This window comes from Triticum urartu, chromosome 2A, assembly GCF_056163025.1.
Source record: "Triticum urartu cultivar PI428250 chromosome 2A, HENAU_Tu73, whole genome shotgun sequence".
NCBI classification, from domain to species: domain Eukaryota; kingdom Viridiplantae; phylum Streptophyta; class Magnoliopsida; order Poales; family Poaceae; genus Triticum; species Triticum urartu.
The window spans coordinates 581,006,129-581,028,863 of NC_141874.1; the positions used below are offsets into that span (position 1 = coordinate 581,006,129).

Here is a 22,735-nt window from a genome sequence, read left to right on the forward strand (position 1 = left end):
TGGAGGGTTTTACGAGGTATTCTGCCAGTAGAATCCACACTCAAATATCGACATATAGCAACAGTGAGCCAGTGCAAAATTTGTCAGCATGAAGATGAAGACATGATGCATGCATTGTTGAATTGTTCCCACGCGAGAGGGTTTTGGACTCAAGCTCCGGTTTGGCTTGGGGTAAACCGACCTGACCTACACCCTCTAACATGGTCAAAGGATATCATTTGTGATCCCAAGTTCTCTGAGTCCGATCGAGCCAAACTGGTGACGATCATGTGGGCTATTTGGACGTCTAGAAATAATATAACTCATGATAAAGGTGTCCTCGACCCAATACAGTCCATGAAAATGACCAAAGATACTTTAGCTTTGCTTGATCTACCAAAGGCTCAGGCCCGGCTGCTTCCGGGCCATGGATGGAGGCCACCTGAGGAGGGGGAGGTCAAGATAAACACTGATGGAAGTGTTGCATTGGAAGCTCGAAGAGGAGGGGTGGGAGGAGTTGCTCGATCCCATTCCACTTTCAGAGCTGCATGGTGTAAACCTTATCAGGGGATTACCGACCCTCTTATCTCTGAAACCCTAGCAATCCGGGACGGTGTCATATTTGCTAAGCTCAGGGGTTATGAGAAAGTCGTGATAGAATCCGACTGCCTGGATGTCGTTAATCTCTGGAACTCGCGTCCTGATGATAGGACTGTTGTGGCGCCCATCCTGTCCGAAATTTTGGAGCATTCTTATAGTTTTAAGTCTTTCTGTATTCAATATATTTCGAGAACAGCCAACTACCCTGCTCACCTATGTGCTAGACATGCAAGCACACTGGATGTAACAGAATGTTGGTTTGACTCTGCCCCTGGTATCATTGTAACTAGCCTCCTTGCAGATTCTGCAGGGGCTTCGATTGTTGAATAAAAGCTCCAAATATTTCCCCGTCAAAAATAAAAAGAAAAAGAAAGAAACTAACCTCCCCTAAAAAGAAAAAGAAAGAAACTAACCTACCACGCGTAGGACTATTAGTAGACGAGGGCTTCCTAGTTAGTCCTCCATCAATTCGCCGGGTTCTTTGCATGATGCATATGAAGACTACTACCGTCGCTGGCAGCTGCAGGTACATGCGAACGAGGGTTGTTTATTTGTGTTTCTATATTTCTTTTAGCTGTTCATGCATGTATACTCTAGTACACTTCTTTTGCTTACTTGCATATACTACTAGCTCCTAAGGGTTTTGTTTTCTTTGAGAAATCATGTGATGCATTAATTTAGGATGCTCATGTCATACCCAGGATCAAACGCCAACCAAAGATTTCGATGAAGGCGTTCTTATTTATTTTGAAACAGAAGGTCGGATCTCTAGTTTTTGGAAAAGACCACAAGGTTATCAGGCCGAAGAAGACGTTCAGGCTATGTGTTCGTGACGAGTATGGCATGAGGGCATTGGCTAAACCTGCAGCTGTACTTAAATCAACGGCACTGCGCCACGAATTGGAGCTATGTAATGAGAGATGGAGGATTTTTGCGTGGATTGAGGTGTGGTCGATCAATTCATGGCCGGATTTTATAGAAAATTACGGAACCATTGGAAAACTGTCATGCATTATAAATCATGCAATTGCAAAGTACAGAGAGCGCCGCTTTGAAATCGGATTATTTTATTTGGTCCCGGACAGAAAACATTTGACATTCATAGTTAGCAGTTACCTCTATGGAGATGGTGAGTTCTTAAAAGTTCTGTGGACGAAAAAGAGACTCGAGCGCAGCATGAGAGAGAAAAAACCGGAGTTACACGAGTGTTCTACACGTGTTTCCGAATTATTATTTTTAGATCATCACGGGGGTTTGTCGCCCTTCGGTTCCATTCAAAATAAATGAAACCAAGCCACTCCCAACAACCATGCATGCCTCAAAAACGCATGTTCTGAAAGAGCAAAAAATAAACAAGGTAAAGAACAAAAGGCCTGCAGCCTATTACAGGTTCAGAAATCCAACTCCCCAAACCCTGAAAACACTAAAACTGATGAACACTACAGAAGTGAGATCCGCATTCCACATGCATCCGCCAGCATCCTCCCGTCTTCTGCATCAAGCATCTTGCAGACCTCCTTGATATGCTCTATAAGGCCCCCTTCATCTTCTTGAGGGGTTGAGTTGGTGTGCCAGGCCAGTCGAGAGGTGACGCAAGACTCGAAATCACTTGGACCGCATTTTTTGATGGTGGATCACTCGGCCTTGAAGAGTCTGGACTCTGGAACCCCTCTTTGCAAGCCCCGAAATTAAGCTTGGAGTAGGAAGAGGCATGAGTGGCACCTCCAGTGCTCATCAAGTTCCTTTTCACTCCAAACTCAATTGGAGTGGGCTTTTGAGTATGCAGGATATCCAGTGAAGTATCCCCTGCATTTTCTCGAGCGAGTCCTTGGTGTACAGAATCATCCACCTCTTGAGGGTCCTCCAGACCAGCCACCAGATCTGTTTAACATCAGACCAGATTGCGTTGTCAAAAACATGTTTATTTTTAGTTTTCCACAAGCTCCACAAGACACAAGCACAAAAAGCATTGAGTACTTCATGTTTCTTGTTAGCAGGCCAAAATTTGGCAATGGAAAAGTAGCTAGATCCTACTTCTATGGAAAGAAACGAGGAGACTGCACCCCAGACGTTTTTTGCAACCACACAGTCAAAAAACAAGTGATTTACAGTTTCCTGTTCAGAGCAGAAAAGACAGTCAGGGTTCCTATCTATCCCCCTTTTAAGAAAATTGTTCTTAGTCATAAGTTTATTATGCGCCAGGAGCCAGAGAAAAACCTGGATTCTGGGAGGCACAACAATGGACCAAACAGAAGGGATATAGACAGGTTTCACCCCTCTAAAATTAATTATAGCATACAGAGAGCTAGAAGAGTAGACCCCCTTGGATTCATACTGCCAGACCATTGCATCATCATCTGTTTTGAGCACAATCTCTTTTATGATTTGTTCAAGGCAGTACCACTCTTCCATCATGGTAGGGGTAAATATCCTCCTAAAAGTAAGTTTAATGTTACTCCCGTCCCAAACTTCAGAAACTGTCACACATTGCTGGTGACAGATGGAGTATAAAGGCCAAAACTGAACAGAGAGTGGGGAGGTTCCAAACCAGATATCCTCCCAAAATCTAATCTTCCTACCATTTCCTACTACCCATCTATAGCCAAACTTAAGAGCTTTGGTAGCCCACATAACCCCTTGCCAAAAATTGGAGGAGGCCTGTGGCCTACATGCAAATATATTTGGAGCTTTCCTAATATACTTGTTGTCTACAATGGTTTTCCAGATTTTGCCCTCATCTTGGGCATATCTCTTGAACCAGCTACCCAGTAAACACAGGTTAAGATCTTTGTTGTTAGGGATCCCAAGTCCTCCATGTTCTTTCTTCATACAAACTAGGTGCCAATTGGCCAGATGAAGCTTCCTGTTCCCCTTAAAGTCACTCCAAAGACAATGAGCTAGCTGACTGTTAATCAAATCTAGGGCCCATTTAGGAAACTTAAAGAAGGACAACAAATATATAGGAATACTAGCTAAACAAGCTTTAATGAGAGTTAGTCTAGCAGAGTAGGACAGTGGCTTTCCTCTCCAGCCAGCCAACCTCTTTAAAATCTTATCAATAAGAGGTTGGATATCTTCCCTCCTCAGTTTATCATAGTGTAGAGGAATCCCTAGGTATTTTATTGGAAATGTACCAACAGTACATCCAAAGGTATTCACAAAGTTGGTTAAATCTTCCCACTCAACCCCTAAAGGAATGAGTTCACTCTTAGCATAGTTAATTCTCATACCTGATACTCTCTCAAAACAAGTCAAGATCATTTTCAGGTTAGCAGCTTTAGGTTCATCTTTGTCCATGAAGAGGATAGTGTCATCTGCATATTGCAGACATATCACAACACCAGGGATAAGATCAGAACAAAGCTCTTTTATCAGGTTATGAGAAGCTGCTTTAATGAGCATTCTAGTTAGCACATCTACAACAATATTAAAAAGTAAAGGAGATATAGGGTCTCCTTGCCTTAGTCCTTTGTTGGTTACAAAGAAGTCACTATCAACCCCATTGACTTTGACTCCCACAGAGCCCCATGTGAGTAATTTGATAAATCCATTTGGTCCAAACAGGACCAAAGTTTCTTTTTTGGAGAATCTCCGTCAAGAAATCTAGGTTGACCTTATCAAATGCTTTCTCATAATCTAATTTAAGAACAAGACCTGAATTATCAGAATGATAAGTAGAATGCAAAACTTCATGAGCTGTCACTACACTTTCAAGGATGAATCTCCCTTTTATGAAAGCTGACTGGTTGCTAGAGGTTAGGAAATTCATAAGAGTAGCCAGCCTATTAGTTAGCACCTTAGTAAAAACCTTAAAAATACAATTCAGCAAACTAATAGGTCTGAACTTCTTCATTTCAGTAGCATCTTCCTCTTTAGGGATGAGAGTAATCATAGCAAAGTTTAACCTATAAATGTCAAGATTTCCTGCATGGAAGTCATCAAACAGGGCCATGATATCCTGCTTGATAACTTGTGGGGATTCGTAGTAATTTCAAAAAAAATTCCTACTCACACGCAAGATCATGTGATGCATAGCAACGAGAGGGGGAGTATGATCTACATACCTAGTAGATCGACAACGGAAGCGTTTGGTTGATGTAGTCGTACGTCTTCACGATCCGACCGATCAAGCACCGAAACTACGGCACCTCCGAGTTTGAACACACGTTCAGCTCGATGACGATCCCCGGACTCCGATCCAGCAAAGTGTCGGGGAAGAGTTCCGTCAACACGACGGCATGGTGACGATCTTGATGTACTACAGCAGTAGGGCTTCGCCTAAACTCCGCTACAGTATTATCGAGGACTATGGTGGCTGGGGGCACCGCACACGGCTAAGGAATAGATCACGTGGATCAACTTGTGTGTTCTAGGGTGCCTCTGCCTCAGTATATAAAGGACCAAAGGGGGGAGGCTGGCCGGCCACATAGGGCGCGCCAGGAGAGTCCTACTCCCTCTAGGAGTAGGATCCCCCCCCCCAATCCTAGTTGGAATAGGACTTGTGGAGGGGGGGGGAAAGAGAGAGAGGAGCCGGCCCCCTCTCCTTGTCCAATTCGGACCAAGGCAGGGGAGGGGCGCGCGGCCCATGTAGGGCTGCCTCTTCTATTTTCCACTAAGGCCCATCATGGCCCATTTAGCTCCTGGGGGGTTCCGGTAACCTCTCGGTACTCCGGTAAAATCCCGATTTCACCCGGAACACTTCCGATATCCAAACATAGGCTTCCAATATATCAATCTTTATGTCTCGACCATTTCGAGACTCCTCGTCATGTCCGTGATCACATCCGGGACTCCGAACAACCTTCGGTACATCAAAATGCATAAACTCATAATATAACTGTCATCGTAACCTTAAGCGTGCGGACCCTACGGGTTCGAGAACAATGTAGACATGACCGAGACATGTCTCCAGTCAATAACCAATAGCGGGACCTGGATGCCCATATTGGCTCCTACATATTCTACGAAGATCTTTATCGGTCAGACCGCATAACAACATACGTCGTTCCCTTTGTCATCGGTATGTTACTTGCCTGAGATTCGATCGTCGGTATTCCAATACCTAATTCAATCTCGTTGCTGGCAAGTCTCTTTAGTCGTTCTGTAATACATCATCTCGCAACTAACTTATTTAGTTGCAATGCTTGCAAGGCTTAAGTGATGTGCATCACCAAGAGGGCCCAGAGATACCTCTCCGACAATCGGAGTGACAAAACCTAATCTCGAAATACGCCAACCCAACATGTACCTTTGGAGACACCTGTAATACTCCTTTATAATCACCCAGTTACGTTGTGACGTTTGGTAGTACCCAAAGTGTTCCTCCGGTAAACGGGAGTTGCATAATCTCATAGTTATAGGAACATGTATAAGTCATGAAGAAAGCAATAGCAACATACTAAACGATCGGGTGCTAAGCTAATGGAATGGGTCATGTCAATCAGCTCATTCTCTTAATGATGTGATCCCGTTAATCAAATAACAACTCATTGTTCATGGTTAGGAAACATAACCATCTTTGATTAACGAGCTAGTCAAGTAGAGGCATACTAGTGACACTTTGTTTGTCTATGTATTCACACATGTATTATGTTTCCGGTTAATACAATTCTAGCATGAGTAATAAACATTTATCATGATTATAAGGAAATAAATAATAACTTTATTATTGCCTCTAGGGCATATTTCCTTCAGTCTCCCACTTGCACTAGAGTCAATAATCTAGATTACACAGTAATGATTCTAACACCCATGGAGCCTTGGTGCTGATCATGTTTTGCTCGTGGAAGAGGCTTAGTCAACGGGTCTACAATATTCAGATCCGTATGTATCTTGCAAATCTCTATGTCTCCCACTTGGACTAGATCCCGGATGGAATTGAAGCGTCTCTTGATGTGCTTGGTTCTCTTGTGAAATCTGGATTCCTTTGCCAAGGCAATTGCACCAGTATTGTCACAAAAAAATTTCATTGGACCCGATGCACTAGGTATGACACCCAGATCGGATATGAACTCCTTCATCCAGACTCCTTCATTTGCTGCTTCTGAAGCAGCTATGTACTCTGCTTCACATGTAGATCCCGCTACAACGCTTTGTTTAGAACTGCACCAACTGACAGCTCCACCGTTTAATGTAAACACGTATCCGGTTTGAGATTTAGAATCGTCCGGATCAGTGTCAAAGCTTGCATCAACGTAACCTTTTACGATGAGCTCTTTGTCACCTCCATATACGAGAAGCATATCCTTAGTCCTTTTCAGGTATTTTAGGATGTTCTTGACCGCTGTCCAGTGATCCACTCCTGGATTACTTTGGTACCTCCCTGCCAGACTTATAGCAAGGCACACATCAGGTCTGGTACACAGCATTGCATACATGATAGATCCTATGGCTGATGCATAGGGAACATCTTTCATATTCTCTCTATCTTCTGCAGTGGTCGGGCATTGAGTCTTACTCAACTTCACACCTTGTAACACAGGCAAGAACCCTTTCTTTGCTTGATCCATTTTGAACTTCTTCAAAATTTTGTCAAGGTATGTGGTTTGTGAAAGTCCAATTAAGCGTTTTGATCTATCTCTATAGATCTTAATGCCTAATATGTAAGCAGCTTCACCGAGGTCTTTCATTGAAAAACTTTTATTCAAGTATCCCTTTATGCTATCCAGAAATTCTACATCATTTCCAATTAGTAATATGTCATCCACATATAATATCAGAAATGCTACAGAGCTCCCACTCACTTTCTTGTAAATACAGACTTCTCCAAAAGTCTGTATAAAACCAAATGCTTTGATCACACTATCAAAACGTTTATTCCAACTCCGAGAGGCTTGCACCAGTCCATAAATGGATCGCTGGAGCTTGCACACTTTGTTAGCTCCCTTTGGATCGACAAAACCTTCTGGTTGCATCATATACAACTCTTCTTCCAGAAATCCATTCAGGAATGCAGTTTTGACATCCATCTGCCAAATTTCATAATCATAAAATGCGGCAATTGCTAACATGATTCGGACAGACTTAAGCATCGTTACGGGTGAGAAGGTCTCATCGTAGTCAATCCCTTGAACTTGCCGAAAACCTTTTGCGACAAGTCGAGCTTTGTAGACAGTAATATTACCGTCAGCGTCAGTCTTCTTCTTGAAGATCCATTTATTCTCAATTGCTTGCCGATCATCGAGCAAGTCAACCAAAGTCCATACTTTGTTCTCATACATGGATCCCATCTCAGATTTCATGGCTTCAAGCCACTTTGCGGAATCTGGGCTCACCATTGCTTCTTCATAGTTCGTAGGTTCATCATGATCTAGTAGCATGACTTCCAGAACAGGATTACCGTACCACTCTGGTGCGGATCTTACTCTGGTTGATCTACGAGGTTCAGTAGTATCTTGTTCTGAAGTTTCATGATCATTATCATTAGCTTCCTCACTTATCGGTGTAGGTGTCGCAGAAACAGGTTTCTGTGATGTACTACTTTCCAATAAGGGAGCAGGTACAGTTACCTCGTCAAGTTCTACTTTCCTCCCACTCACTTCTTTCGAGAGAAACTCCTTCTCCAGAAAGTTTCCGAATTTAGCAACAAAAGTCTTGCCTTCGGATCTGTGATAGAAGGTGTATCCAATAGTTTACTTTGGATATCCTATGAAGACACATTTCTCCGATTTGGGTTCGAGCTTATCAGGTTGAAGTTTTTTCACATAAGCATCGCAGCCCCAAACTTTCAGAAACGACAACTTTGGTTTCTTGCCAAACCACAGTTCATAAGGCGCCGTCTCAACGGATTTTGTTGGTGCCCTATTTAACGTGAATGCGGCCGTCTCTAGAGCGTATCCCCAAAACGATAGCGGTAAATCAGTAAGAGACATCATAGATCGCACCATATCCAGTAAAGTACGATTACGACGTTCGGACACACCATTACGCTGAGGTGTTCCGGGTGGCGTGAGTTGCGAAACTATTCCACAATTTTTCAAATGTACACCAAACTCGTAACTCAAATATTCTCCTCCACGATCAGATCGTAGAAACTTTATTTTCTTGTTACGATGATTTTCAACTTCACTCTAAAATTCTTTGAACTTTTCAAATGTTTCAGACTTATGTTTCATTAAGTAGATATACCCATATCTGCTTAAATCATCTGTGAAGGTGAGAAAATAACGATATCCGCCACGAGCCTCAATATTCATCGGACCACATACATCTGTATGTATGATTTCCAACAAATCTGTTGCTCTCTCCATAGTACCGGAGAACGACGTTTTAGTCATCTTGCCCATGAGGCACGGTTCGCAAGTACCAAGTGATTCATAATCAAGTGGTTCCAAAAGTCCATCAGTATGGAGTTTCTTCATGCGCTTTACACCGATATGACCTAAACGGCAGTGCCACAAATAAGTTGCACTCTCATTATCAACTCTGCATCTTTTGGCTTCAACATTATGAATATGTGTGTTACTACTATCGAGATTCAACAAGAATAGACCACTCTTCAAGGGTGCATGACCATAAAACATATTACTCATATAAATAGAACAACCATTATTCTCTGATTTAAATAAATAACCGTCTCGCATCAAACAAGATCCAGATATAATGTTCATGCTTAATGCTGGCACCAAATAACAATTATTTAGGTCTAATACTAATCCCGAAGGTAGATGTAGAGGTAGCGTGCCGACTGCGATCACATCGACTTTGGAACCGTTTCCCACGCGCATCATCACCTCGTCCTTAACCAATCTTCGCTCGATCCGTAGTCCCTATTTCCAGTTGCAAATATTAGCAACAGAACCAGTATCAAATACCCAGGTGCTACTGCGAGCATTAGTAAGGTACACATCAATAACATGTATATCAGATATACCTTTGTTCACCTTGCCATCCTTCTTATCCGCCAAATACTTGGGGCAGTTCCGCTTCCAGTGACCAGTCTGCTTGCAATAGAAGCACTCAGTTTCAGGCTTAGGTCCAGGTTTGGGTTTCTTCTCTTGAGTAGCAACTTGCTTGCCGTTCTTTTTGAAGTTCCCCTTCTTCTTCCCTTTGCCCTTTTTCTTGAAACTAGTGGTCTTGTTGACTATCAACACTTGATGCTCCTTCTTGATTTCTACCTCTGCAGCTTTCAGCATTGCGAAGAGCTCGGGAATAGTCTTATTCATCCCTTGCATATTATAGTTCATCACGAAGCTCTTGTAGCTTGGTGGCAGTGATTGGAGAATTCTGTCGATGACGCAATCATCTGGAAGATTAACTCCCAATTGAATCAAGTGATTATTATACCCAGACATTTTGAGTATATGCTCACTAACAGAACTGTTCTCTTCCATCTTGCAGCTATAGAACTTATTGGAGACTTCATATCTCTCAATCCGGGCATTTGCTTGAAATATTAACTTCAACTCCTGGAACATCTCATATGCTCCATGACGTTCAAAACGTCGTTGAAGTCCCGATTCTAAGCCGTAAAGCATGGCACACTGAACTATCGAGTAGTCATCAGCTTTGCTCTGCCAGACGTTCATAACATCCGGCGTTGCTCCTGCAGCAGGCCTGGCACCCAGCGGTGCTTCCAGGACGTAATTCTTCTGTGCAGCAATGAGGATAATCCTCAAGTTACGGACCCAGTCCGTGTAATTGCTACCATCATCTTTCAACTTTGCTTTCTCAAGGAACGCATTAAAATTCAACGGAACAACAGTACGAGCCATCTATCTACAATCAAACATAAACAAGCAAGATACTAATCAGGTACTAAGTTTCATGATAAATTTAAGTTCAGTTAATTTACTTAAAGAACTCCCACTTAGATAGACATCCCTCTAATCCTCTAAGTGATTACGTGATCCAAATCAACTAAACCATGTCCGATCATCACGTGAGATGGAGTAGTTTTTATTGGTGAACATCATTATGTAGATCATATCTACTATATGATTCACGCTCGACCTTTCGGTCTCCGTGTTCCGAGGCCATATCTGTATATGCTTGGCTCGTCAAGTATAACCTGAGTATTCCGCGTGTGCAACTGTTTTGCACCCGTTGTATTTGAACGTAGAACCTATCACACCCGATCATCACGTGGTGTCTCAGCACGAAGAACTTTCGCAACGGTGCATACTCAGGGAGAACACTTCTTGATAATTTAGTGAGAGATCATCTTATAATGCTACCGTCAATCAAAGCAAGATAAGATGCATAAAAGATAAACATCACATGCAATCAATATAAGTGATATGATATGGCCATCATCATCTTGTGCTTGTGATCTCCATCTCCGAAGCACCGTCGTGATCACCATCGTCATCGGCGTGACACCTTGATCTCCATCGTAGCATCGTTGTCATCTCGCCAAGCTTGTGCTTCTACGACTATCGCTACCGTTTAGTGATAAAGTAAAGCATTACATCGCGATTGCATTGCATACAATAAAGCGACAACCATATGGCTCCTGCCGGTTGCCGATAACTCGGTTACAAAACATGATCATCTCATACAATAAAATTCAGCATCATGTCTTGACCATATCACATCACAACATGCCCTGCAAAAACAAGTTAGACGTCCTCTACTTTGTTGTTGCAAGTTTTACGTGGCTGCTACGGGCTTAAGTAAGAACCAATCTCACCTACGCATCAAAACCACAACGATAGTTTGTCAATTTGACTCCGTTTTAACCTTCGCAAGGACCGGGCGTAGCCATACTTGGTTCAACTAAAGTTGGAGAAACTGTCACCCACAAGCCACCTCTGTGCAAAGCACGTCGGGAGAACCGGTCTCGCGTAAGCGTACGCGTAATGTCGGTCTGGGCCGCTTCATCCAACAATACCGCCGAACCAAAGTATGACATGCTGGTAGGCAGTATGACTTATATCGCCCACAACTCACTTGTGTTCTACTCGTGCATATAACATCAACATATAAAACCTAGGCTCTGATGCCACTGTTGGGATTCGTAGTAATTTCAAAAAAATTTCCTACGCACACGCAAGATCATGTGATGCATAGCAACGAGAGGGGGAGTATGATCTACATACCTAGTAGATCGACAACGGAAGCGTTTGGTTGATGTAGTCGTACGTCTTCACGATCCGACCGATCAAGCACCGAAACTACGGCACCTCCGAGTTCGAGCACAGGTTCAGCTCGATGACGATCCTCGGACTCCGATCCAGCAAAGTGTCGGGGAAGAGTTCCATCAGCACGACGGCGTGGTGACGATCTTGATGTACTACAGCAGTAGGGCTTCGCCTAAACTCCGCTACAGTATTATCGAGGACTATGGTGGCTGGGGGCGCCGCACACGGCTAAGGAATAGATCACGTGGATCAACTTGTGTGTTTTAGGGTGCCTCTGCCTCAGTATATAAAGGACCAAAGGGGGGAGGCTGGCCGGCCACATAGGGCGCGCCAGGAGAGTGCTACTCCCTCTGGGAGTAGGATCCCCCCCCAATCCTAGTTGGAATAGGACTTGTGGAGGGGGGAAAAGAGAGAGAGGGGCCGGCCCCCTCTCCTTGTCCAATTCGGACCAAGGGAGGGGAGGGGCGCGCGGCCCATGTAGGGCTGCCTCTTTTCTTTTCCACTAAGGCCCATCATGGCCCATTTAGCTCCCGAGGGGTTCCGGTAACCTCCCGGTACTCCGGTAAAATCCCGATTTCACCCGAAACACTTCCGATATCAAAACATAGGCTTCCAATATATCAATCTTTATGTCTCGACCATTTCGAGACTCCTCGTCATGTCCGTGATCACATCCGGGACTCCGAACAACCTTCGGTACATCAAAATGCATAAACTCATAATATAACTGTCATCGTAACCTTAAGCATGCGGACCCTACGGATTCGAGAACAATGTAGACATGACCGAGACATGTCTCCAGTCAATAACCAATAGCGGGACCTGGATGCCCATATTGGCTCCTACATATTCTACGAAGATCTTTATCGGTCAGACCGCATAACAACATACGTCGTTCCCTTTGTCATCGGTATGTTACTTGCCCGAGATTCGATGGTCGGTATTCCAATACCTAGTTCAATCTCGTTGCTGGCAAGTCTCTTTACTCGTTCTGTAATACATCATCCCGCAACTAACTCATTTAGTTGCAATGCTTGCAAGGCTTAAGTGATGTGCATCACCGAGAGGGCCCAGAGATACCTCTCCGACAATCGGAGTGACAAAACCTAATCTCGAAATACGCCAACCCAACATGTACCTTTGGAGACACCTGTAATACTCCTTTATAATCACCCAGTTACGTTGTGACGTTTGGTAGTACCCAAAGTGTTCCTCCGGTAAACGGGAGTTGCATAATCTCATAGTTATAGGAACATGTATAAGTCATGAAGAAAGCAATAGCAACATACTAAACGATCGGGTGCTAAGCTAATGGAATGGGTCATGTCAATCAGATCATTCTCTTAATGATGTGATCCCGTTAATCAAATAACAACTCATTGTTCATGGTTAGGAAACATAACCATCTTTGATTAACGAGCTAGTCAAGTAGAGGCATACTAGTGACACTTTGTTTGTCTATGTATTCACACATGTATTATGTTTCCGGTTAATACAATTCTAGCATGAATAATAAACATTTATCATGATTATAAGGAAATAAATAATAACTTTATTATTGCCTCTAGGGCATATTTCCTTCAATAACTTCCCAGAATTCTTGAAGGAAAAGAAATTATAGGCCATCTGGTCCTGGTGCTCCTTCAGAGTATGAACCAAAGATGACATCCCTCACCTCTTTTTCACAAAAAGGAGCTTGGAGTGTTTCATTATTATCCTCAGAGATTTTTTCCTCATCAGAGAAAAAATCTTGACTTAAATTGAAACCTCCTCTATCTTCCTTCTTAAAGAGATCTTTATAGAAATCAGAGGCTATTTTAAGCATTTCCCTTGTGTCTGAGGTAGGACCAACAAGGGAATGAATAAGGCTTTTCCTCCTCCTTTGGTTGGCTACAGCATTGAAGTATTTGGTGTTCCTGTCTCCCTCTAGTATTCTCTATCCCTAGATCTTTGTCTAGCTTTGGTTTCCTCTTTAATCCAGATATATCTAAGCTTTTTTAGAATATTCTTCATCTTAACATTCTCTACATCAGAGAGACAAGTTGTTTCAGATTTGATATCCAACTCATCATACTCTTGTGAGGACAGTTTTCCTCTTCCTAATTTCTGCTTCTACATTCTTACTCCATCCTTTGGAGAATTTCCTGAATCTTCTAACTTTCTCTTGCCAGACATCTATTGGTTTGCCTTTCTTGACTGGAACTGTCCAGTTTTTGATGGCCAATTCTTTAAAATCTTTATGTAGCAACCACCATTTTTTAAATTTGTAACTAGAGCCCCTGGGACTGCTCCCCAACCCTGAATCCCATAGAAGGGGAGTATGATCACTCCCAGTTCTAGGGAGAGCTTGGGAGGTGCATAGGGGGAACATAGCCTCCAGCTCAGTGGTGCACAAAAAAATCCTATCTATGGTAGTCATGATGTTATTCTCTTGGTTATTAGCCCAAGTGAATTTCCTACCTGACATCCTAATTTCTAGAAGACCCCATATCTCCACCCAGGCATTAAATTTATCAGCCCATTGATGGTTAATATTACCATTGCTTTTATCTTGCTGGTATCTAACTAGATTAAAATCTCCCCCTATAAGAGTGGGCGTTTGGTCATCTACAAAGAGGCTATGGAGTTCAGAGATAAAAGCATCTTTACCCTCCTCATATGGGGACCCATAAACAGCTATAACTCTAAAACAGGTCTCACTAGATTTAACTTTCAGGTTGCAAGACACAGAGTAATTCAGTGAGGTCCATTGCAGAACCTCAAAGATATCTGCATCTACACCAACCAAAACACCTCCAGCAGTGCCTACAACAGGGAGATGATGCCAAAGAAAATTCTTGCTTCCACTAATGGACTTAAGAAAGGCAGTAGTAAGCTCTTCTTTCTTGGTTTCCTGGAAAGCAACTATACTAGCATTTGTCTTAGTTAGGGTATCAATGATACATGTTCTCTTTCCTGGGGTAGTGATACCCCTGATATTCCATAATAAACAATTCATATTAAAATAGTGCTTTCTTGGGGTGCTTGCCCCGCCCATGTTTACGTGTTTCCGAATCTTACGTATCAGAGTACAGAAATATTTCTTTCATAGCCGTCAGAACATTGAGATTGTGTGGCATGGGATATTTGTTTTACTTGGTGCTTGTGATCTCCTTAGCTTTGGCGATTGTATATCTATGAAAGATCGTTGTTTCCTTGTTGACTTCTACTACATTTGCCATCAGGCGTGAATCATATTTTTTTTCCTTGTGAATTTGCATGTGTAATTGTTCCTTTTTAGTCCAGTGATGCACTGACAGCGGCAACCTCTTGCACCTCAGGGCGAGGGTCACCGCGCCTGCTCATGCAGCCGTCATGGCTTCGCGCTCTTCGAGGAGGGCCACGTCAGTTATGGGCAAACACGATGAATCACCCTCCTCTTTGGCTAGGAGTTGGTGCTCGCAACGGATCTCCTGAATTATCTCGCGTGCATCTGGAAACTAAAATGCCCATCGACATTGAGGACGAAGGCGCTTCACTGTGGTCTAATATTTGTCAATAACTCTATGCCAACAGGGGACCTTCTTCTTCCATCATGGTAGTTGCCGTCTTTGCCGAGTTAGGGAAAGTTTGGCTTTGCCACTCGACTCCATCTTAAACCACGAACACATGACTCCTTACTCGGTACATGATCTTTTGATTTCCCCGAGTATGTGTGATCTTTGGCTACGATCTCTACTATTAAAAGAGAGTTCGGTCTATGGCCTCCACCTCCCATCAACCCATTCGACCTAGTTTTTTACTCCCCCGCCCTCCTTAAAACCGACTCGCTTCATTCCACCCTCCTTGTTGGTTGTTCGGTTTTCTTCCCATCACGCCTTCGTCCAACTACCCACATACAACTTCCTTCCTCCATGATATAGAGCAAGTAAATCCTTAATCTTGAATTGTGTGCTACATCAAGATAAAATTATTTTGTGTAATCTCTAAGATAGGGTATAAAAATCAATTAAAGAGATTATGTTTCCTCGCATGCATTCTATTACTAACCCCACGTACATGCTGGTGGACGACACAAGCTCAAAAACTGTCCGCTAGCATGTCACTACAATCATTGGAGGAGCACTTAGAAGCCCATCTATATTGGCTCAAAAAATATGTAGATTGTGAATGCTCATAGTAGAGTGCATTGTAACAATCCATATAATGTTATCTATACCTACCGTGCTATAAAAGGGAGAAGTATTTTTTATCACATTAATTTTCATCCGTCTCATGTGTTTCTTCGTACGTGAACTCGCTTGTGTTTGGTAAACGGCTGGGTCATAGCCCGCGCTACTTATTGCCTGTCGCACGTCCGGCCCATTTAGGCTGATACAGGGCCTAAAAGCATCTCTAGCAGATCCCGTATAACGTCGATCTGCAAAACGCATTTACAGTTTGTGAAAAAATGGCTTTGCGGGCCGGCGCGGGCGGCGGCAGAGTCAAACCTCGCAAAACGGATATGTAGATAAACATATTCGTAGAATATGCTCTTTTACAGGTCGGTTTTACGGGGTCTGCTCGGGCGCCACCCCCGCCGACCCGCAAATCCGAAATTTGCATTTCAATTTCACACATAAAAATACATTTCTTTACTTTTTTTATTCTTTTCAACGACATTGGATACATAGTAATTCACAAATATTTGCTAGAATAGTAAGACAAAAAGCCAAGAATCACAATTATGCATTTTACAAGATATCCAACTCCTATAACTGCTCTCACTAGTTGGAGCAATATCTTCTCCATGCATTCATTGTTGATTTGCGGATTCTTGATCTTGCATTCTTTATTCTTCTTCTTTGATTCTAAATAGTAGACGTTGCTTCCCCTCTACTTTCTTCTCTAATTGCACATGCAGCCGCATCATTAGCCTCAATTCTACTAAGGAGTGCACAAATATCTATTAAGTTTCTTTCCATCAATAAATCAATGTATTCTCCTTCCCACAACCAAAATGAGCATCCATCTTCCTACACACATGACGATGTTCAAAATGAGATATCGCAATTGAACCGAAGAATACAATGACAAAGCCGAATGGAAACAACACGTACCCCATCGTTTTCACATTTGAAGAACACCCATTCGGAGTGCTTCGGCGTGCCAGAAGTTAGCCGCACCATTGTCCGCGTGCAGTCGTCGCACTGTATTAGTGGCATCGGCGAGCCAGCGAGCCATTGCGCGAGCGCCGAGCACCGAGCCCGGCGGACGGCCGGCCGAATCCTTGCCGGCAAACCGATGGCGGTGGTAGCTACAGGACGAACCCGTACCTGCATGCGGCGTTGGGGCTTTGTCGGGGCTGCGCTGGCTGCTCTCCGACCAATCCATGACTTGGCGCAGCCACCGGTGGCCGAAAACGCCAAATCCGGCCGTGTCAAACAACCGCCGATCTGCAACTTTCTGGCCTGCCGATGCAAGAGGAAGTGGCGGAGGGCAAGCTCGGGCATGTGGCGGCCCTCCGGCGTGATCCTGCCGACTAGTTTGGCCGGAATTGTAGGTGGCAACCCGGCCGCGGGGGGTGGGGAAAAGCGCGGGCTGAAATCCACCCCCCACCAACCGCTCTCGCTATATACAGGGCGCCGACGGGCCGAGGGGAGAACCCGCATTTTCACGGGTTGGGACGGGAATTATGCCGCACCCTGCAAAAAAAATTACGGTCCGGACGCATTTACGAAGTCTGGTCAAACAGAATTTTTCACGCGGACCCGTATTTTGTCAGTTATTTTGCGGGTCGCGGCGTTACAAAGGGTCTGCCAGAGATGATCTAAACTAGCAGACACCATGGCCTGCGTACCACTCGCACTAAGTGGAAAAAATTAATGGCAAATATGGGATTCGGACACACACCAACCCGTGAGAGCAGCACACCATAACCACAACACCAAACAATTTGTCGGGAGATGGACCCCGAGCAGACAACGGAACTTGGATCTCTTTCAAAAACATCAAAGCAGGCAAAGCACCTCAATCTGGCTCGCCCCTGGCCGGCTCCCCAGTGTGAGCCGGCCGGGTGCCGGAACCCGGCCAGCCAGCTAGCGCATGTCGGCCGTCCACAAAAAGTCAACACACGAGACAAGCAATCATGGCAACAGTGCCCCCTCCCTTACGCCGGCCCCGGCGGGCGCGACAGCCGCGCTCCCATGTTCCCGCCCGGGGCGGGCGGTGTCCTGGGGGCACGGCCCTGTAGCAGTGCGGCGCTAACCGTTCCATCACGCCTGGCGAGGCGTGCCACAGTACCCAGCAGTTGGTCGTACCCACGCCCGGCGGACCCGGTACGGTACACAGCCGGCGGACCTGACGACACCCACTACGAATACATCTCTAGTCATGATCGCCAGCATCCCCAGTGGACCTGGCGTGCTGACCGTTCTATTAGTGGTGTGGAGTGACTAGGATTTTCTTTATCTCCCTTCAATAGGAAGCACTCATAGTCGTGATGCAACTATGATCAACAACTTATACGTTTGATTTTATGGGCTGCAAATACATCTCCATGTCGAGGGACTTGGGTCAACGACTACTAGCATAGTTAATTAGTCCGGACTAATCCAGTAATTTCTTCGGACCACTAGCACAATCCAATATCCTGGCGAGACCTATTGATGTTACTTTATCTCCACCGTTCGCTTTTTATTTAATCTGCCAAAAAAGGATAATGCGGCCCAAAACTCTAGCGATGCATGGAAATACTTGGCGATCAGCAAATTAACGAGATCCATGAGAAAGAGAGAATGCATCCATGCTCTATAGAAAGCGTAGCAATCGTATCGAGTCAACCCAAATTAACACTCATTTACATATATACTATCAGGAAAGCCAAGAAAATTACAAGTAACAAGCAAAATATGTGCCTCATGCTACACAATTTCAATGTCTTGGCGACAATGCTGGAAAGTTTTCTATCACACAGATTGGATCTCTGTGCACTTGCAGAACAGTTGCATACCTCCTTGTTAGTTTGTCTCATCTTGTGCTCCAGTCTCTTCTTTCTCCACAAATCTCTCAAGAACTCACTGCCAGTGCCACCGTAGAGGTGACTACTAACCGTGTGCGTAAAATCATCCATATCGGAGACCAAATAGAACAATCCAGCTTCCAAACGGTGCTCGGTGTACCTACGAATTGCATGGTCAAATATGTGGCGCAGTCTGAAGATCACCTGAATATTTTCCTTATAAGATGTCCACGTACGAACTTTGTGCACACGATAAATCCATAGGATGTTCCGCCTTGCTGTGCGAAGCTTTATTTCATGATGTAGTGTGGTCGATCTAAGTATCACCGCAGGTTTGCTCAATGCCCTTGTGCCAAACTCATCATGAATACACAGCCTAAACAACTTCTTTGGTCTGATCAGTTTGTGTCTTTGATAAACTAGAGATCCAACCTTCTGTTTGATAAGGAATAAAGATATCTTTCTTGGATTCTTCGTTTGCTTGATCCTAGGTTATGGGACATGAGATTTAAAATATTAGCTCCTACTTCATGAAATTGGAAAACGAAGTATAAATATACCCAAAAATAAGAGCATCTCCAACAGCCGCGCTAAGCGCCGCGCGCAAAAAACCTGTTTACCGTACGCGCTGTGGCTGGTTTTGCGGCCCGCCTACGCTGGCTCCAGCAGCCGCGCTATAATGCAGCGCGCGCGCGCCGCTCCTGCAGAGTGCAAAAATACAGCGCGCACGACTCGCCGGGCATTTTCCATATATGATATTTTGGACAAAAATGAACATGTGAAATTTGACACAAACAAGTTGATGAATAAAAGTTCATGCCCATAAGTTCAAAATCATGCCCACAAGTTCATCCAACCAAGTTCAAATGCAAACTAAAGTTCAAGACATGAAAGATACACCAATCTTCATCTTCCTCGTCTTCGTCTTCGTCCTCATCTTCTGAAGACGACTCTTCCGCCTTCGAAGATGAATCTTCCTCCCTCTCCTCATCACGCATCGCATCACGCACCGCATCATGTGAAGCTCCGACGGTGTTGGCAAGATTTTCAACGGCATCTTCATGGGAATGTGTGTGAGAAGGCACATCGAAAGACATTGCACTCATGGTGGCCGGAGGTGCACCCATGCCTCCCATGGGAGAAGCAAAACTCATGCCTCCCATGGCGGCCATAGCGTCGAAGGGTGCTCCAAAGCCACCCATGCCTCCCATGGCGGCCGGAGGTGCACCCATGCCTCCCATGGCGGCCGGAGGTGCACCCATGCCTCCCATGGCTCCGAAGCCACCCATGCCTCCCATGACGCCGAGGCCACCGCCACCGCCACCCATGCCTCTCATGGCGCCGAGCCACCGCCACCCATGGCGCCGAGGCCAGTGCTTCCCGCACTAGGGTTTCCGGCGGCGGCGGCGGGGGGGGAGGGGGGGGTCGCGGCTGTACAGCGGGGTGAGCGGGGCGCCGGTGTGCGCGTCCATGGGTGGGTGGCAGGGCGCCGGCGCCGGCGCGCGCGGGGCGTAGGACGAGGAGAGGAGAGAGTGCGGCGCGAGCGCTCGAGTGTGCCGCGCGCTGTAGCTGGCGCCCGAAAAACGCCGCGCGGGTAAGTGTTTTCAACCGCGCGCCCAACCCGTTATAGCATGCGCGCCGTTTTTGCGCGCCCACTAAAGCGACCCGCCGCGTTGTGCGCGTGCTAAAACGGTCTAATTTGCGGCGCGGCGCTAATTTAGCGCGGCTGTTGGAGATGCTCTAACATAGCACCAATAACGCACCTGCTGCGATTGGAGGTTACTTTATTCTCCATACCTACAAAACCGGCAGTACCAAAAATAGAACTTAGGAGTATTGTTACGTGTAGTAGTGCTTCTGGATTTGAGATTATTTATTATGAGGGCGACATTCTTGCTAGAGTTCGATCGGAACCCGTGTGGGCAACTCGAGTTCGAATTCAAACTCTGATTTGACATCGTGAGCCTGCCGACCTGGTCACTCAACCGATTAGGAGTCCTCCCTTCGCCAGCCCATTCTCCTCAGGTACTCATCTCTGATCTTTTTTTTTTAGAACGAAGGCTCGTGATGAACCCGGCTTTGAATTAATAAAGCCATCAACCGGCCAGGAATTACAACACAATAACAAGCACATCGGCCGAACGATACAAAAAAGCACCCTAGGAAGCTTACAACTCAACGCAGAATAGTAGCTCAAAACAAAAAGAAGGAAGCCCAAGCTAGTACACGCCGCCGACCGCAGCAAACAAGAACCAAGAATTGCGAGCAGCGTGAGCACAGCGAGGACCTGAAGAAATAGAGTGGAGTTGTGGACATGACGGAGTCCAAGGTTGGAGGAAACCAAGCATCTTCCTTCGCTCTCGCCGTAGAGGGACCCTTCCCTCTCGCCTTGGATCGAAAGGCGCCGCCGACGGACATGAGAGACGCTCACCCTAGAGCAGGAGAGATGCCGACCTCGAGTCCTGGAACAGTCACAGAGCACAACCTCCTAGGACATGATCACACCTCATCTGACACACCGAAGCAACCTAGGACACCTGAAAAACAGCGGGAAAGCCACCGGGAGGAGCCACTGAAGAACGAGCAGCAAGGACATCAGGAGAGGCCGCAGAACGACGAGGAGCAGGAGTCATTGGCCGCTGAAGAGAAACACCGGGCGTCCACGGCCAGGGACGTGCTGCTACTACCGGGAAGAGGAACCCTATCCCCTACCGCCGGATCACAAACGCCGTACCGCCGGAGCTGAGCCAAACACGCCACCGCAGAGGAGCACCGCACTTGAGGGGAGCGGGGACAGACTTCCCTGCGAGCCAGACCAACCACAGCCACCTGATAACCAGAGCCACCCAAAACTCCACCTTTGCCGCCCCCACCCGAACGCACACTCCCCAGGCGGAGCCTCCAAGGAGAACACGACACGCAGCGCACCGTCACCGCCCAATCCAAGAAGGATTTTGGGCTTTCACCCGGGAGGGGAACGGGGGCGGATAGGGTTGGGATCTCAGCTGCACCTTCAAGGAGGAAGGGCGGCGCTGCCGCCGGGCCGGACCAGCCGACAAATGGTTTTCCATGGTCCCAAAACCGCACCACCGGGCACCCATCCACATCATTCCGGCGACCGAAGCTGCTGGAACCGGCGGGGATGAGGGAGCTGAAGGGGACGGGAGTTGAATCTCAGATCTGACGACGAGGGAGATCTCCACGCCGCAGCCACCACCCGCCGCTGTCCCACCGCCCGCGTGGTCGGGAACGCCGGCTAGGACCACCCATGGATGCCGCCAGCCGGGAGGGCGCCGCCGCCGCGCCAAGGGCCTCCGCCCCAGATCCGGAGTCCTCCGCCAGAAACGGAGCGAGCAGGGCCTCGCCGCCACCGTCACCGGTGACCGCGCAGGCTGGCCGACCGATCTTGCTCGTGCTCTCCGGCATTCAGATTTCAGAGCGCCGGCGTAGACGCTCGCTGACGGAATTGACCGCGCGTCATCTCCTTACCCACCTCCTGCCGAGCGCCACCATCGCATGGGCGTGGAGCTCCTTGCGGCTGTCGTCCCCAAGAGCTTCTGGTGGCCGCATCGACCTCCTGGAGCTCCGACATGCCTTACCGACCACTCCCCGGAGTTGGAGACCTCTTTGGCCCCGGCCTGGTCCTGCCACGTTTTCCCTGATCGCCCGTCGCCGCCAGCGACTGTGCCGTGACTCCGGCAATCGGTCCCCAGGGCAACGCGGTTGCGCTCGCGACCTCCCGCCCTGTCGATCGGTGTGAGCGGCCGGTGCTCAGGCACCCAGGAACGTGGTTCCAGTGCGTGGTTCCAGTGAGCACGCGTTCGCCGGCGTGTGGTCGCTGGTTAACTGAGCAATGCTACGCACACAATGATTTTTACGGATTCAATGGACTGATTCGGTGGATGGTTTTGATTGGAGATTAGAGAGAGGTGGGCCCCACCCCCACTGAAAGGGGGGGGGGGGGGTGGGAGGGGGGAAGATTAGTTTTTTTTAGAAAGGGGGGAGGAGAAGATTAGTTAGCCTTGTTGATCCGTGAGATGCCCGTAACTCTCCTTGCCTGATTTCGGTTTGTAAGTGCCCAAAAGGAATGGAAAAT

General features: G+C 46.3%; 2 protein-coding genes across 2 annotated transcripts; one reads left to right on the forward strand and one right to left on the reverse strand.

The window, feature by feature from the left end:
- Window positions 1–1,073: 1,073 nt before the first annotated feature.
- On the forward strand, window positions 1,074–14,840 carry LOC147986025 (uncharacterized). Its single transcript, XM_087539968.1, has 3 exons — window positions 1,074–1,105; window positions 1,281–1,793; window positions 14,702–14,840. The coding sequence occupies exons 1-3, from the start codon at window positions 1,074–1,076 to the stop codon at window positions 14,838–14,840; spliced, it is 684 nt and encodes a 227-aa protein (XP_087396094.1).
- Window positions 14,841–18,477: 3,637 nt separating this feature from the next.
- On the reverse strand, window positions 18,478–19,850 carry LOC147986026 (uncharacterized). Its single transcript, XM_087541839.1, has 3 exons — window positions 19,540–19,850; window positions 19,260–19,340; window positions 18,478–19,126 (listed from the first exon to the last, which is right to left on the reverse strand). The coding sequence occupies exons 1-3, from the start codon at window positions 19,848–19,850 to the stop codon at window positions 18,478–18,480; spliced, it is 1,041 nt and encodes a 346-aa protein (XP_087397965.1).
- Between the last annotated feature and the right edge of the window lie 2,885 nt (window positions 19,851–22,735).